Genomic DNA, 16,402 nt, shown 5'->3' with positions numbered 1-16,402 from the left:
GTAGGGCCCTGCCAGCCGTACCTAATAATATTTATTATTATTATTATTATTATTATTATTATTATTATTATTATTAATGATTTCTACCACAGCCACTCTGGGTGGTTTCCAACAGAAGGTTAAAAATACATTAAAACATCATTTGTCAAAAGCTTCCCTAAACAGGGCTGCCTACAGATGTCTTCTAAATGTCCGTTGGGACGCGGGTGGCGCTGTGGGTAAAACCTCAGCGCCTAGGACTTGCCGATCGCATGGTCGGCGGTTTGAATCCCTGCGGCGGGGCGAGCTCTCGTCTTTCGGTCCCAGCTCCTGCCCACCTAGCAGTTCAAAAGCACCCCTAAGTGCAAGTAGATAAATAGGTACCGCTTTATAGAGGGAAGGTAAACGGCGTTTCCGTGTGCTGCGCTGGTGCCGGCTCGCCAGAGCAGCTCCATCACGCTGGCCACGTGACCCGGAAGTATCTGCGGACAGTGCTGGCCCCCGGCCTCTTAAGTGAGATGGGCGCACATCCCTAGAGTCGGACACAACTGTCCTGCACGGGCAGGGGTACCTTTACCTTTACCTTTTTGTTTATTTCTTTGACATCTCTCCCTCCTGCAACCCCATAAATGCATTTTAAAAAATAGGCAGCTGTCAGGGAACTGGCATCGGAGCTAGAGGCAGAGGGAAGGCTCCAGAGGGGTGCCGGAGAGGGTCCCAGTAGGGAGAGAGGCAGCCCATCTGCTGGGGAAGGAAATCAGCGTAACACCAGTGGAGAAGGGGGGCAGATGGGGGAATCGGAGAGGGGGCTCCAAGACTCCTCGCCGGAGACCCACGGAGAGAGTACGGGTACTCCGTTGCCCACACCCTCCCTGCGCAGAAAGGCTTCCGCGCAGGGAGAGTAGGAGGAGACTTGGCGTCAAACAACTTTTATGCTGGAAAAGGTTCAAGAAACGCCCACTGACGGATTCTGCCAGCGACTGAGACAGTCACGATGCTGGAGGCTGTTCAGTCAGAAAGGGTTTCATAGAATCATAGAATCATAGAGTTGGAAGAGACCACAAGGGCCATCGAGTCCAACCCCCTGCCAAGCAGGAAACACCATCAGAGCACTCCTGACATATGGTTGTCAAGCCTCTGCTTAAAGACCTCCAAAGTAGGAGACTCCACCACACTCCTTGGCAGCAAATTCCACTGTCCAACAGCTCTTACTGTCAGGAAGTTCTTCCTAATGTTTAGGTGGAATCTTCTTTCTTGTAGTTTGGATCCATTGCTCCGTGTACGCTTGTCTTTAACCAGGTAACCTCGCCAGCAGTGGCGGGAACTTACGCACAAGCAACCCCTAAATCCATTACAGCAGCGGAGATGGAAACGCAGCGAATCCTTTCTCACCTCCCTTGTTTTTTCTCTCTCAGGCTTTGCCGTCCATCCAGATCCCAGTATCCCCACACATATTCACCAGTATCAGCTGGGCTGCCGCGACATCTACCATCCCCACCCTCTCGCCGGTGAGTCCTGACTAGAGATGTAAAATTTCTGGAAATTTTTAAGCCATGAGAAAAAAAAGGTTTTTTCCTGTGTTTCCCCCCAGAAAAAAATAGAAATATTGGAAAAATCGATTTTTTTTTTTTAGTGTGGAGTAGTTTTACAAATTGCATGAAACACAGTGTATATAAAAGTATTACGCCTGCAATAAAACATGTAACCACCCCCCTTCCCCTCAAAAGCAACAAGAAATGTAAAAATAATCAGATTTGCCCCTTAGCACCAACAGCAAATAAAGTTAATGTCCACCTCAATATTTAAGCTCCATAGAAGGTCTTCCCTTTGAGTAGTGCTTTTTTAAAAGAAGAAACAAGACACAACATATGTTGTTGTTGTTGAGTCGTTTAGTCGTGTCCGCCTCTTCGTGGCCCCCTGGACCAGAGCACGCCAGGCACTCCTGTCTTCCACTGCCTCCCGCAGTTTGGACAAACTCATGTTTGTAGCTTCGAGAAGACTGTCCCACCATCTCGTCCTCTGTCGTCCCCTTCTCCTTGTGCCCTCCATCTTTCCCAACATCAGGGTCTTTTCCAGGGAGTCTTCTCTTCTCATGAGGTGGCCAAAGTCTTGGAGCCTCAGCTCCAGGATCTGTCCTTCCAGTGAGCACTCAGGGCTGATTTCCTTCAGAATGGAGAGGTTTGATCTTCTTGCAGTCCATGGGACTCTCAAGAGTCTCCTCCAGCACCAGACTTCAAAAGCATCCATTCTTCGGTGATCAGCCTTCTTTATGGTCCAGCTCTCACTTCCATACATCACTACTGGGAAAACCATAGCTTTAACTATACGGGCCTTTCTTGGTAAAGTGATGTCTCTGCTTTTTAAGATGCTGTCTAGGTTTGTCATTGCTTTTCTCCCAAGAAGCAGGCGTCTTTTAATTTCGTGAGTGCTGTCACCATCTGCAGTGATCATAAAGCCCAAGAAAGTAAAATCTCTCACTGCTTCCATTTCTTCCCCTTCTATTTGCCAGGAGGTGATGGGCCCAGTGGCCATGATCTTCGTTTTTTTGATGTTGAGCTTCAGACCATATTTTGCGCTCTCCTCTTTCACCCTCATTAAAAGGTTCTTTAATTCCTCCTCACTTTCTGCCATCAAGGTTGTGTCATCTGCATATCTGAGGTTGTTGATATTTCTTCCGGCAATCTTAATTCCGGCTTGGGATTCATCCAGCCCAGTCTTTCGCATGATGAATTCTGCATATAAGTTAAATAAGCAGGGAGACAATATACAGCCTTGTCGTACTCCTTTCCCAATTTTGAACCAATCAGTTGTTCCATATCCAGTTCTAACTGTAGCTTCTTGTCCCACATAGAGATTTCTCAGGAGACAGATGAGGTGATCAGGCACTCCCATTTCTTTAAGAACTTGCCATAGTTTGCTGTGGTCGACACAGTCAAAGGCTTTTGCATAGTCAATGAAGCAGAAGTAGATGTCTTTCTGGAACTCTCTAGCTTTCTCCATAATCCAGTGCATGTTTGCAATTTGGTCTCTGGTTCCTTTGCCCCTTCGAATACATGCAGTTTATTCTATCTCATATTCTGAACTACTGCTGTCATTTTCCATTTCTTCCTCTTCCTCTTTATCATTTTTCTCATGGACTTCTAAAAAACAGGGGGAAAACCCTGGTTTCTCCCCAATTTTTCCAGTTTTTTTTCCAGGCCCTCCCATCTCTTGTCCTGACTTCTGTGGCTGCAGGAATCTTGAGGGGCACAGAGGGCTGTTTCCAGCGCCTTGGGGAGGTGGGGTCCTGGGGAGACTTTCTCTTGGGTGTATCGTAAAGCGCGTACGTTTCTTGTTTGCAGGTGCGAAGCCGGTCCCTGAGTTTCAGCGAGCAGCAGCCTCCGCCGCCGCTGCCTCCTCCTCCTCCACCACCTGTCTTGAAATCCCACCTGATTGTCACGTCTCCTCTGCGGGCGCCCAGCAGCTCAAGGTAAGGCCAGCAAATAATAATAATAATAATAATAATAATAATAATAATAATAATAACAACAACAACAACACCTGGCTGTGTTCCCCTGGCCACTCTGGGCAGCTTCCAACACATATAAAAACATAATAAAATGTCAAACATTACAAACTTCCTAATAGCTTTTTATTATTAATTTATTTTACAATGCATATAAAACAGAGAACAACAATTACAGCAACAGGCAAAAATTAAAAGGAACTGTAAAATAGACACCTAGAAAGGGTAAGCTTCACATGAATTAAAATAACCAAGCCCAGATCATCAAGTATTGTTCTACGTTTGCCGGGCTTGTGGCAGACTTGAAAATGATGGTTATGGACTTCCCTGAGATCTAGGGACGGAGGAAATAAAGGAACGAAGAAATGTCATAACAGAATGCCAAATCCTATCAAAAGAGTCTGGAGATTCTATTCCTTGTAGAAATCACAAATTATGTGTGATTTAGGTCCGCCTGGAGAGCTCAGTTGGATAGAGCGTGGTGCTGATAACGCCAGGGTTGCAGGTTTGATCCCCGTATGGGGCAGCTGCATTGCAGGAAATTGGAATAGATTATCCTCAGGGTCCCTTCCAACTCTTCAGTTGTACGATTCTTTGATTTTCCTGTATTATAGCTATATTCCACAGTCAGCAGTATCAAATGTCTGGTGTAAGATTTTGGGCAGTTTCTGATTGAGTTGCGATCTCTATTTGTGCTGCCAAGATTATGTAACGACAACAATAACAACAATAAATATTTTTATTTGTACCCCACCCTCCCCGGCTGGAGCCGGTCTCAGGGCGGCTAACATCATAAAACTAACACAGTACAGTCATACCTCATGTTAAATGTGCTTCAGGTTGAGCGTTTTCAGGTTACGCTCCGTGGCGACCCAGAAGTAACGGAGTGTGTTACTTCTGGGTTTCACCCGCTCGCGTATGCGCAGATGCTGAAAATGACATCACGCGCATGCATGGAAGTGGCGAATCACAACCCACAGACGTGCAGACACGGGTTGCATTTGCCTCAGGATGCGAACGGGGCTCTGCAACAGATCCTGTTCGCATCCAGAGATACCACTGTGTACAAAGAACATAAAAATAGGCAATCAATTAATTAAAATACATCTTAAAATTAGTTCAGAGCAAATTAAAATCTGGACAGATGGCAGTCCACGGGTAAAATTGACATGATGATGATGATGATGATGATGATAATTTTTATGATTATTTATACCTCATCCATCTGGCTGGGTTTCCTCACTCTGGGCGGCTCCCGACAGAACCCCCAAAACAGAATAAAACTCCAAACATTAAAAACCTCCCTAAACAGGTCTGCCTTCATCAGAAACACTCAGCAACATTTATTTTGGACAAGGTCTTCTTGACTTTTCCTGCTTGGCAGGGGGTTGGACTCGATGGCCCTTGTGGTCTATTCCAATTCTATGATTCTATGATTTCCTTTTCGTTCGGCCCTGTGGTTCCCAAAGTGGCTGTAGTTCCAAACACGCCTAGAAGACCCCCCCAGGTCTGCAAAGGCTGCTGTCCGCCTCTGCCCCCCTGTTTTCACGGCCGTGTTAAGGGGAGGATAACTCTGTGAAGTTCTCTTGCGGCTCCTTCAACACCTGTCCCCTGCCTTTCTCTCTCCCGCAGGAAAGTCCGCGGCGAAGCCAAGAAGTGCCGTAAGGTCTATGGCATTGAGCACCGCGACCAGTGGTGCACCGCCTGCCGGTGGAAAAAGGCCTGCCAGCGATTCCTGGACTGAGCGCATGCAAGTTTCCCAAGGTGGAGGGAGCAATTCTCTCTTTCTCGCTGCCAGCCAAGCGCCAAGGGGCCAGACCTCTGCGTTTTTGCAGCGTCCGCGCCCTTGGAAGCCTCTCTCCCCGTGCTTCAGCGGAGATCTCGAGAGCCCGTCCTGGGCTCCTTATATTCTACGTCCGGCAGGTTTTTTTTCTTCCTAATTTTCAGTGTTTTGTGGGAATGTTTGTTTTTTAAAAACACATCTTTTCCTCCTTTTTTTAAACACACACACAAACACAGCGCCTCCCTTTCTATTTGTAAATAAGAGGTGTGAAGCGGGGAGGAGAGAGAGTTTTTGGCTTGGTGTAGGTTAACAGACTTGTTTCTCGGTGTGCCCAGGGACCAAAGAACCTTTTTTCCTGAACTGTTCCCTCCAAATGTGCTTGGCTGAGTGTTTGCAATATGGAGAGTGTAGGAGCATCTCTTATCTAAACCCAAAACGGGAGGGTGCTGGGTCCATCAGCTGAAGGAGGAAGGGGCGTGGCTGACTTCCTGTGGACTCCGCCAGCATGCTGTCTCCCCCTTCTGGTGCCCGGGAGGAATTACACGCTTTCACCCAAGCCCTGGGTTTTCCCCCTTTTAAACATTACTCTGTCAAAAGAACAATCATTGCATCAAGCTACAATCCAGCGAATGCTTGTTTCGTTTTCTGAAACCGAAGTGGGAGGAACCTGACTATATTGCTTTGCTTTATGCTTTCATTCCCCCATTTTACACCTAAAATTTAATATGCAAAACAGCCCTGGGCCACCTGAGGATTTCTCGTGTGGCTTCAGTTGCCCCCTGCCTCAAAGGCCAGACCTGGCGTTACCCGAGGGAGGAAATAATATTTTTGCTTAATGATGGGCTTGCTGATCAAGTCCATTGGGTGGTTTTGTGGGTGCTCTGGTCCGAACTGGAGCGAGCAAAAGTCATGGGTGCCAGGGCATAAACGCCATTATCGTGGCCTTCCCCAACGTGGCCCCCCGCCAATGTTTTGGGCTGGCTGGGGCTGATGGGAGTTGTAGCCCGAAATACTGATAGGGCATCCGGTCGCGGAAATTTCCTTCCTTCCTTCCTCTTCAAGGTCAGACCCGTTGCGCATGCAATCCAGACCGTTTGTCGCCAGTGCACCCAACCTGCGCCATTTTGCAGAACATGCTGGGAGAATGCGCTTGGCTCACGCTGTGGAGTTGTGTGGAAGGGCAAAACATTTTCAGCCTAGTGCTGCCAGCGGTCAGTGTAGTTGCCAAATGACAATCAACGCAGAGAGCTAGATCTCCGCGCTGGGGAACGATAAAAGTAGCCCAGGGATGTCTTGGGACAGGAGATTTAAAAACTCCAGGAATGTTGAAGCCCTCTGTTTCCCTGCACCCCCAGGTTGGGGGGAAAAATATGAAAGTTTAGGTAGTACTTTTTTAAAAAATTGGATTTTCAACTTGCTTTAACACATCACGTTTCCAGCGGTTTCCATTTAGGCCCCAGAACCCCGGGGGGGGGGGGAGAGGTGTGGGCCCCCACCCACAATTTGTCACATGACTCCATCTGCTTTTCTCTCGGTTGTGGGTACAGCACTGCACAAGGAGGGAGCCCTCATTGAGGCCACCAAACTTTGGGGCTGCCGGTCACGACAGAGAGGCGCCTGTTAGCGAATTGTGGTTTCCCTTCCACGGGGGAGCGCTTCCCTCCCTGCACAAAAACCAGTTGCCCGGACAGCTTTTTCCGATTGCTTACGTGGCTTTCCCTGTCCCCATCACCTGCGTTTTGATAATCATGAGCCATAAACTAAAGACGCAGATCTCTCCTTGCAACTGAATGAACAATGAACACTCTGAGAACGAGGATTTCTTTGCAGAAAATAAAAGCTAGCCCTGCTTTACTTTTAAGGGTACTTTTTAAGGCTTGGGGTGGGAGAGTTTTTTTTTTTTTTGTTTGTTTTAAAAAGGAGTTATGTATATTATCGGTGCTTGTTGAAAATTTTGTGTTTTTCTTCGTTGTCATTTTGTGCATCATACATACCAGCCTCCCTCAATCTCCTAATCTTTTGGACCAGAACTGTTCTGGTTGGCAGATCTGGTCCAATACATCTGGAAGACTCGAAAGTTGTGGGAGGCTGCTATACACAGTATGTCGGATTTTTTATTTCCCTAAGCCCAGACTCCTGGTCAGTGCTAAAGCTGGTCGACGCCAAGACGTAGGTCCTATTTGAGTGCTTTGAATATCCAGAGAATCAGTGGATTATCAGATCGCCCAAAGCCCAGATTTCTGCATTTTTATATTTCCAAATGTGAGATTTGGGGATATTTGTGTTCTTTCGATTTCTTCAAATCAAATCAAATCAATCTTTATTATGGTCCAGAGACCTAACCAAACGAATTCTTCAAAGCAGTGTGCGTTTCTTGAAAAAAAGAAACCGTCATGAGTTATGATGAGGAAACTTTGTCTTTGTGACAGCTGTGTTTAAATTTTGGGGACAAATAATCTGTGGCATCAGAGACGTTTCTTTGGAAATCTCATCCATCCTGCTTCAAAAATATCGATCTGTAGCTGTCTCGCTGCATTTGACCTTTCTGAGGTCCGGCAAAATCTACTGGATTTCCAAAATGGTCTGTTTCTGTTCCTGAAGAAGCCTCATGACTTCCTCTCTTCCCCGTCAGAACTAATTTGTCTTGAGATTTGGAGACCAGTTTCTTCACTGGCAGAAGTCTGGGCCCTTAGGAATTTCTCTTTTATTTTTCGCTTCTGGGTTTTGTTTTGTTTTTTGTTAAAAGATGATTAAGGAGGAGGTGGAAACAGAGAAATAATTTGTAAAGGAAAAAGGAAAGGAAAAAAAAGGACTTTGGGGTAAGCATGTGGTATCTGGGTTTCTCTTGCTAAGCTGCAAAAACCCCGGGGTTGGGGAATATTTCCTGTGTTACTGAGCTATTAAAGGAATGTGCACTCCGTCAGTGGGGAGGCAATGAGTTATATTCGCCGCTAAAAGCAGCGTCCTGGTTCCTGTATGCTCCAACCCCCGGCCTTGTTCATCGAATGCCTCATTCCAAAATTCTATAGCACTTAAATTTTGGAAAGTGAAAAAGGAAAAGCTAAGCTTGCATAGGAATATATTTGTTGTCAGTATTTTTGTTTTTGTTTCATTCCATGGGATAAGAGTTCCCCACCCTCTCTTTTTATTTTCTGAGCTGTGCAGTACAAGTTAAACTGGACAGCGTAGGTCTGTGGTTTTATGTATGCCTAGCCTTTTTCTTTCTTTTTAAAAAACTGGTTTGTCAAAGTCGTGGGGTGGGAGGGGACCCAGAACGCAATGGAAACTCGAGGGAACAATCTACCCATGCAACAGATTTCCGCTTTGCCATTATTTCCCAGGGCGCACGGCTTCCTCTTCACCGAAAGGGCACAATCCTGTGGTCTCTACACTTAGGATAGAGGACTTTACATCTGCATGTGATGGCCAGAAACTAGGGGCGAGTGATGGGAACAGGGAGGGCTGGCTCATTCTGCCACCGCCTCCTCCTGGCAGACTGACTGTGAGGGCTGCCTATGCATGAGACTAGCCCTCATTGAGGAGCCAGGTTTAAGGTTCAGCCTGCTAGCCCTTCCTGCTTCGTTCTGCTCAAGATGCTCTGCTTCCTAGACTCTGGTCCTCCTCACCAAGCGCTTTGTGGCCCCGCATGTAACACTGATGGCTGGCATACATAGAGCCAGGAGGTAGGTTGTGTGTTGCCACACTGTGGACTAGCGCCTTGCTTTTTGTATTGTGGCATTGTGGGAGCTTTGGGACTTGGCACTCAATGGAAACCAGCAATACACGAATCCCATCACTACTTCAAAAGGTGTGAGCTTCATCTTGTGTCTGCATGATGCCCAGGGAGGTATTCTGCAAATTATTTCAGGGCCCCAAAGTACAAAATCCGGCTTCGATCAATGATAGCCTTGCAACTATTGCGGGTAACTTCAGTTTTCCCCCTTGGCAGGAAATGAACCGAAAGCGAAATGTTTGCTATTTCCTCTGGCCAAAACAGCTGTTCCTCTGGATTTTCTTTACAGCTTTGAGCTCCCCTTTCCTCGGTTTTGGAAAAATAGCCTAAATGTTTAGATCTCGTTTTTAAAAATCTCTTCTCTTCCCCTTTCTCTCCCCCCCCCCTGCCCCATTCTCTCAATTTCCCTTGAAACGTGGTCGGATTTCTTGCGTAGAACTTTCTATAGTGAAAAGTCTCTCTTTTCCTCACCTCTCTGTAAAACGGGATGGGGTTGGGGGGGTCTCTCCTCTGACCACAGGTGTGTTCACAGCCTTCCTAACAAATGGCAGCTCCTGCAACTAAACTCTATGAGCTGTTCTTCTTTGCTACATCCTTAAGGACATGGGTATATCATTACTTCTAGAGGTTGTGTGTGTTTTTTTAAAAAAATATAGGGTTGTATTCAAGTGGGTGCCAAGTCCCTTGATCATTGATTCCAGTTTTGCAGGGCCACCATTCTGTGATCAGAATTTGTTCTTGTGCAACAGAAATTTTCTCTCCCTCCCCCTCCTAAATCTAAATCCTAGGGGTTTCTCATCCCATAACAGGACACACATCAGAGGAGAATCCTGTTGTGTTAGCACGAAATCCCACACTTGTACAACTACTCTGTTGCATGCCACCTGTATTCTTGTCCATCCAGTGGCCCTCTCTTTCCCCAAGCGAACGGTCCAGGTTTGTCGTTTCTGCATCCTGCCCTTGCGAGACAGAAGTCGCGTGAGTTGAATACCCAGGAAAGACCTGCACACACCACTGTGGGCTGGATCTCCCGCCCCACTTAAGAGGACTTTTTGTACACATGTATATAGGAATCTTTTCTACCAGGCACTAATAGAAAGAGGTGGGAGCTGTTTTCTAATTTACACTTTTGCACTGTGAACCGTTGAGTTTTCGTTGGGAGGCTGGGAGCCCACATGAGAGAGTGAGAGAGAGGAAGAGTTTGTGCAGAAAACCGGCCCAAACTGAACCATTGCACAATGTCTGGTTCGATCCAGAACTCATTTATGACCCCTTCCTACCAGGAAAGGAAAAAACAGAACGCTTGGGTTTCAATCGGGGATGGGAACAGGAGACCCTTTGGGTGTTGTTGGACTACAACTCCCATGATCCTTTGGAGATGATGGGAGTTGCCTGAAAGCCGCAAGACTCCCACCCACCCCAGCCAAAATAAACTACCAGCGAAATCCCACATGGAAAGGGCTGCGTGGGTACGTGCATGTGTGGATGTTGTGACCTGTCGGGCATGCATAGACATTTTTGTTAGCTCAGCCAGGTGGGGTTTACCTGAATTTCTAGTCGCCTGGATACAAACTCCTTTTTGCATTTGGTAGAAATCTTCACACACACACACACACACACACACACACACACACACACTGGTGCGAGCAATTCTGTGGGCGCATGAGAAAGGGGACCAGTCTGATCACCAGCAATTTTCTTCTTCTCTTTCGAAAGAGTTTAACAAAGGTGCGGGGAGAGAAAGAACCAGGAACCTCCATTTTTTTCTGCCCTTTCTCCCTCGCACAAGTCACACACCAGCCAGTTCAGAAGTTCCAAGATGCTAGCCGTCCTCTCCAAACTGTCCGTCTGTCAAGATTCCCCTTAGGAAGCTAAGGAATACAACATGGCCGTTTTCTGGGCTTGCTGGCGGGGTGGGAAAGGGCGAGGGGTGCCCCCCCGCAGTTATTAAGAGGCGTTTGGACAGGAAAGGGGAAAGGGTGAGATCTTGTAACCCACTAATAATAGCTGCTGTTTGGATGGTGATATGCTACCAAGCCTAACGGGGGGGATATATCGTATCGGTGAATTACTGTCTCTTAATTGGAGCTTTTCTTTTTTTGATTGTCTTCCAAGTATTATTTTTTATTGTAAGCAAAACAAAAAAAAATGTGAAATGTAATTTTTACAACGGCAATATGAAATATATTTTATAATAAAATGATATGGCCTGATAACCCTACGCTTCTCTGGGTTTTTCTTCTCCCACTTGCTATTACTGTATCATCATCATCAAGGTGACATTTATACCCTGCTTTTTCTCAAAGAAACTGAAGGTGTCGTACATAATTCTCCCCATTGCAACCCTACAACAGCCCTGTGAGGTAGTTTAGGCTGAGAGGCAGTGACTGGACCCCAAGGCCACCCAGGGAGCATGCAGACTGAGTGGCGATTCGAACCCTGGTGGCGATTCGAACCCCCGACGCTAACCACTACACCACCGTTGCCTCTCATTCCATTACTTCAGCAGAAACCCCTGGTGGATGTGCCTGTGTGCTTCAGGTATGTGTGCAGCAACCACAAGGCCGTTTGGAAACAGCCTGATAATGTTTCGGACTTGCTCTGTGTTATTCCGATTTGATTCTTTATTGGGGTTTGAATCTGTTAGACCCAAAGCTCTGGTTTGCTCCCATTGGTTATATTTGGGGGGAAGGATCTAAAAGGGCTATTAAAGTTTCTTTCCCCGACTTTATTCCATTCATATCACACCTTCCCTCTCAGCACCTCAAGGTGCCACACGAAGCTCTCCTCCTCCCCATCCAATCCTCACAACAACCTTGCGAGGGAGGGTAATAATAATAATCTTATTATTTGTACCCCGCCCATCTGGCTGGGTTTCCCCAGCCACTCTGGGCGGCTTCCAACAAAGATTAAAAATACATTAAAATGTCACACATTAAAAACTTCCCTGAACAGGACTGCCTTCAGATGTCTTCTAAATGTCAGGTAGTTGTTTATCTCTTTGACATCTGAAGGGAGGGCGTTCCACAGGGCGGGTGCCACTACCGAGAAGGCCCTCTGCCTGGTTCCCTGTAACTTGGCCTCTTGCAGTGAGGGAACCGCCAGAAGGCCCTCGGAGCTGGACCTCAGCATCCGGGCAGAACGGTGGGGGTGGAGACGCTCCTTCAGGTATACTGGGCCAAGGCTGTTTAGGGCTTTAAAGGTCAGCACCAACACTTTGAATTGTGCTTGGAAACATACTGGGAGCCAATGTAGGTCTTTCAAGACCAGTGTTATGTGGTCTCTGCGGCCGCTCCCAGTCACCAGTCTAGCTGCCGCATTCTGGATTAGTTGTAGTTTCCGAGTCACCTTCAAAGGGAGCCCCACATACAGCGCATTGCAGTAGTCCAAGCGGGAGATAACCAGAGCATGCACCACTCTGGCGAGACAATCCGTGGTAGGGAGGGTCTCAGCCTGCACACCAGATGGAGCTGGTAAACAGCTGCCCTGGACACAGAATTGACCTGATCCTCCATGGACAGCTGTCAGTCCAGAATGACTCCCAGGCTGCGCACCTGGCCATTCATGGGCACAGTTACCCCATTCAGGACCAGGGAGTCCCCCACACCTGCCCACCCCCTGTCCCCCCAAGAACAGTACTTCTGTCTTGTCAGGATTCAACCTCAATCCATTAGCTGCCATCCATCCTCCAACCGCCTCCGGGTTTCGCTGCTCATGCATGCGCAAAAGCACCAAATCTCGCCACGCACGTACAGAGACGCGGCGCTTCTGGATGTGCCTCCGGGACGGATTACGTTCGCAACTCGAGGTTCCACTGTACTCACATTCTGATGGTTTTGGATTCTGTAGAAGAGGCTGCTGGATGAGGCCATAAAGGGCCCATCTAGTCCGGCATCCTGTTCTGAAAGTGGCCAAGCACTTTGTGGGGAACCCGCAAGCAGAATCCGTGCAGAAGAGCATCTCTCCGTCCCTGTGGCTTCCAGAAAATGCTACTCAGAAGCAGCCATTGCTGCCTCCGACTAGTAGCCATGGATAGCCTTGCCCTCTACGAGTGTCTCTAAATCTTCTTTTAAAGCCATCCAAGTTGGAGAATGGATAGCGGCTAACAGATTGAGGTTGAATCCTGACAAGACAGAAGTACTGTTTGTGGGGGGACAGGAGGCGGGCGGTGTGGAGGATTCCCTGGTCCTGAATGGGGTAACTGTGCCCCTGAATAGCCAGGTGCGCAGCCTGGGAGTCATTTCGGACTCACAGCTGTCCATGGAGGAGCAGGTGAATTCTGTGTCCAGGGCAGCTATTTACCAGCTCCATCTGGTATGCAGGATGAGACCCTACGTGCCTGCGGACTGCTTGGACTACTTATCTCCCGCTTGGACTACTGCAATGTGCTCTATGTGGGGCTACCTTTGAATTTGACCCGGAAACAACAACTAATCCAGAATGTGGCAGGTAGACTGGTGACTGGGAGCGGCCGCCGAGACCACATAACATCGGTTCTGAGAGATCTGCATTGGCTCCCAGTACGTTTCCGAGCACAATTCAAAGTGTTGGTGCTGACCTTTAAAGCCCTAAACGGCCTCCAGTATATCTGAAGGAGCGTCTCCACCCCCATCGTTCTGCCCGGACACTGAGGTCCAGCTCCAAGGGCCTTCTGGCAGTTCCCTCACTGCGAGAGGCCAAGTTACAGGGAACCAGGCAGAGGGCCTTCTCGGTGGTGGCGCCCGCCCTGTGGAACGCCCTCCCATCATATGTCAAAGCAATAAACAACTACCTGACATTCAGAAGGCAGCCCTGTTCAGGGAAGTGACATTTTAGTGTATTTTTCATCTTTGTTGGAAGCCGCCCAGAGTGGCTGGGGAAACCCAGCCAGATGGGCGGGGTACAAATAATAAATTATTATTATTATGGTGGCCATGGCTGCTTCCTGAGGCAGGGAGTTCCACAGTTTAACTGTGCCTTGTGTGAACAAGTACTTTCTTTAAAAAAATTAAAAATCAGGGTTGTTTTCTGCGCTTGATTTACAAGAAAAAGGGGAGAGGGAGCCAAACTTTGCTGGCTGTTGGTTGGCCAGCTCGTTTGACGTACACTGGTGGAGGGAAGCCACATAAGTGTGGCATTTATTTTTGTATTATTTGTATTTGTATTCAGGTTTTCTAAAATAAGTGACTATATGTTTGGTTGTATGTGCATATTAAATAATAAAAGTAAAAAATATATAAATTGTAGAGTTGTAAGTGACCCAGAGGGTGAAAGAGGAGAGCGCAAAATATGGTCTGAAGCTCAACATCAAAAAAACGAAGATCATGGCCACTGGTCCCACCACCTCCTGGCAAATAGAAGGGGAAGAAATGGAGGCAGTGAGAGATTATACTTTCTTGGGCTCCATGATCACTGCAGATGGTGACAGCAGCCACGAAATTAAAAGATGCCTGCTTCTTGGGAGAAAAGCAATGACAAACCTAGACAGCATCTTAAAAAGCAGAGACGTCACCTTGCCAACAAAGGTCCGTAAAGCTCTGGTTTTCCCAGTAGTGATGTATGGAAGTGAGAGCTGGACCATAAAGAAGGCTGATCGCCGAAGAATGGATGCTTTTGAATTCTGGTGCTGGAGGAGACTCTTGAGAGTCCCATGGACTGCAAGAAGATCAAACCTCTCCATTCTGAAGGAAATCAGCCCTGAGTGCTCACTGGAAGGACAGATCCTGAAGCTGAGGCTCCAATACTTTGGCCACATCATGAGAAGACTCCCTGGAAAAGACCCTGATGTTGGGAAAGATGGAGGGCACAAGGAGAAGGGGACGACGGAGGATGAGATGGTTGGATGGTGTTCTTGAAGCGACCAGCATGAGTTTGACCAAACTGCAGGAGGCGGTGGAAGACAGGAGTGCCTGGCGTGCTCTGGTCCAGGGGGCCACGAAGAGGCAGACACAACTAAACAACAACAACAAAAATAACTATTTAAGTACAACACACACACACACACAATGCGTTTGTGATCTATCTAGGACCAGAATAAGCGAGGGTCTTATTCAAGTACAACTCACGTACATCCCAAAAAAATCAGTGGTGAAAACAGCCTGTCCCGGCCACGAGGCTCACCGCTCAAGCAACCCTACCTTGCAAGAAACGTTGGCCCGAGGTGCGAGCCACCCCGGACCACTTTTTAATTACTTTCCTGCAAGCAAAGCCCAGGTGTTCCATCTCGGGGCGATGGTGTTTGCATTCCTACGAAGTCATAATTCATAGAAATTGAAAGGAGGGGGAGGGACATTCCAAGGGGAAGCAAAGATCTGATGCCTCACCCGGGTCACACCTCACCCTAGTGAATATTTTGTTTCTCCCTCCCTTTTTAATTTCCAAAATCAAAGCCTGCCAAGGATGCTGGAGGCACTTTATAAAATAGAGCTCTCCATCGCCCTTCACACTGCCAAACCTCTGAGGCGGAGCGCGTAAGGACCTGAACCCAGCTCACCCAAGCCTCTTTAAATGGCTGCATAAAAATCATAGAATCACAGAGCAGTAAGGGACCTCAGGGGGTCATCCAGTCCAACCCCCTTGCAATGCAGGAACCACGGCTGAAGAACCCAACCCGATCATAATAATAATATAATAATAATTTATTATTGTACCCCGCCCATCTGGCTGGGTTTCCCCAGCCACTCTGGGTGGCTTCCACAGAAACCAAAAATACACTAAAATATCAAACATTAAAAGCTTCCCTAAACAGGGCTGCCTTCAGATGTCTTCTAAAAGCCTGGTAGTTGTTGTTCTCTTTGACATCTGGTGGGAGGGCGTTCCACAGAGTGGGTGCCACTACCGAGAAGGCCCTCTGCCTGCTTCTCTGTAACTTGGCTTCTCGCAATGAGGGAACCACCAGAAGGCTCTCGGCGCTGGACCTCAGTGTCTGGGTAGAATGATGGGGGTGGAGACGCTCCTTCAGGTATACTGGGCAGAGGCAGTTCAGGGCTTTAAAGGTCAACACCAGCACTTTCCCGATCTGTTTAAAAACCTTGCCATGAAGGAGAGTCCGGCGCCTTCCGAGGTAGTCCTACCGTGCTTTTTAACATCTACATGCAGCCGCTGGGAGAGATCATCAGGGGGTTTGGGCTGGGTGTCCATCAATATGCAGGTGATACCCAGCTCTACCTCTCTTTCAAATCGGAACCAGTGAAGGCGGTGAAGGTCCTGTGTGAGTGTTTTGAAGTTCTGAGCATTTTGAAGTTCCTGTTAACAGCAGGAAGCACACCCAAGTCCCGAGTCTTCCCATCGTGGCCCAATTTTTTCATTCGTTTCTCAAAGGAGCTGCCCAACCAACAGCCAGCAAAGTTGGGCTCCCTCGCCGTTTACCTTCCTGCCGGAGCGGTACCTATTGATCTACTTGCACTTTGACGTGCTTTCGAAC

At 47.7% G+C, this 16,402-nt stretch overlaps 1 protein-coding gene across 2 annotated transcripts in view; it reads left to right on the top strand.

Annotated features, from left to right (window-relative positions):
- Nucleotides 1-11,216, top strand: part of ZNF395 (zinc finger protein 395) — a 64,170-nt gene extending 52,954 nt beyond the window's left edge. For both annotated transcript variants that reach the window (XM_082217662.1, XM_082217661.1), the window contains exons 8-10: nt 1,395-1,487; nt 3,321-3,448; nt 5,117-11,216. In XM_082217662.1, coding sequence (XP_082073788.1) covers nt 1,395-1,487; nt 3,321-3,448; nt 5,117-5,228 — 333 coding nt within the window. In that variant the 3' untranslated portion in view covers nt 5,229-11,216. The remainder of the gene's footprint in view (nt 1-1,394; nt 1,488-3,320; nt 3,449-5,116) is intronic.
- The last annotated feature ends 5,186 nt before the right edge of the window (nt 11,217-16,402 follow it).

This window comes from Podarcis vaucheri, assembly GCF_965113315.1.
Source record: "Podarcis vaucheri genome assembly, chromosome: 3".
Lineage (NCBI taxonomy): Eukaryota > Metazoa > Chordata > Lepidosauria > Squamata > Lacertidae > Podarcis > Podarcis vaucheri.
Note: the sequence above shows the minus strand (reverse complement) of the source record. Positions and strands in the feature narration are given on the sequence as shown.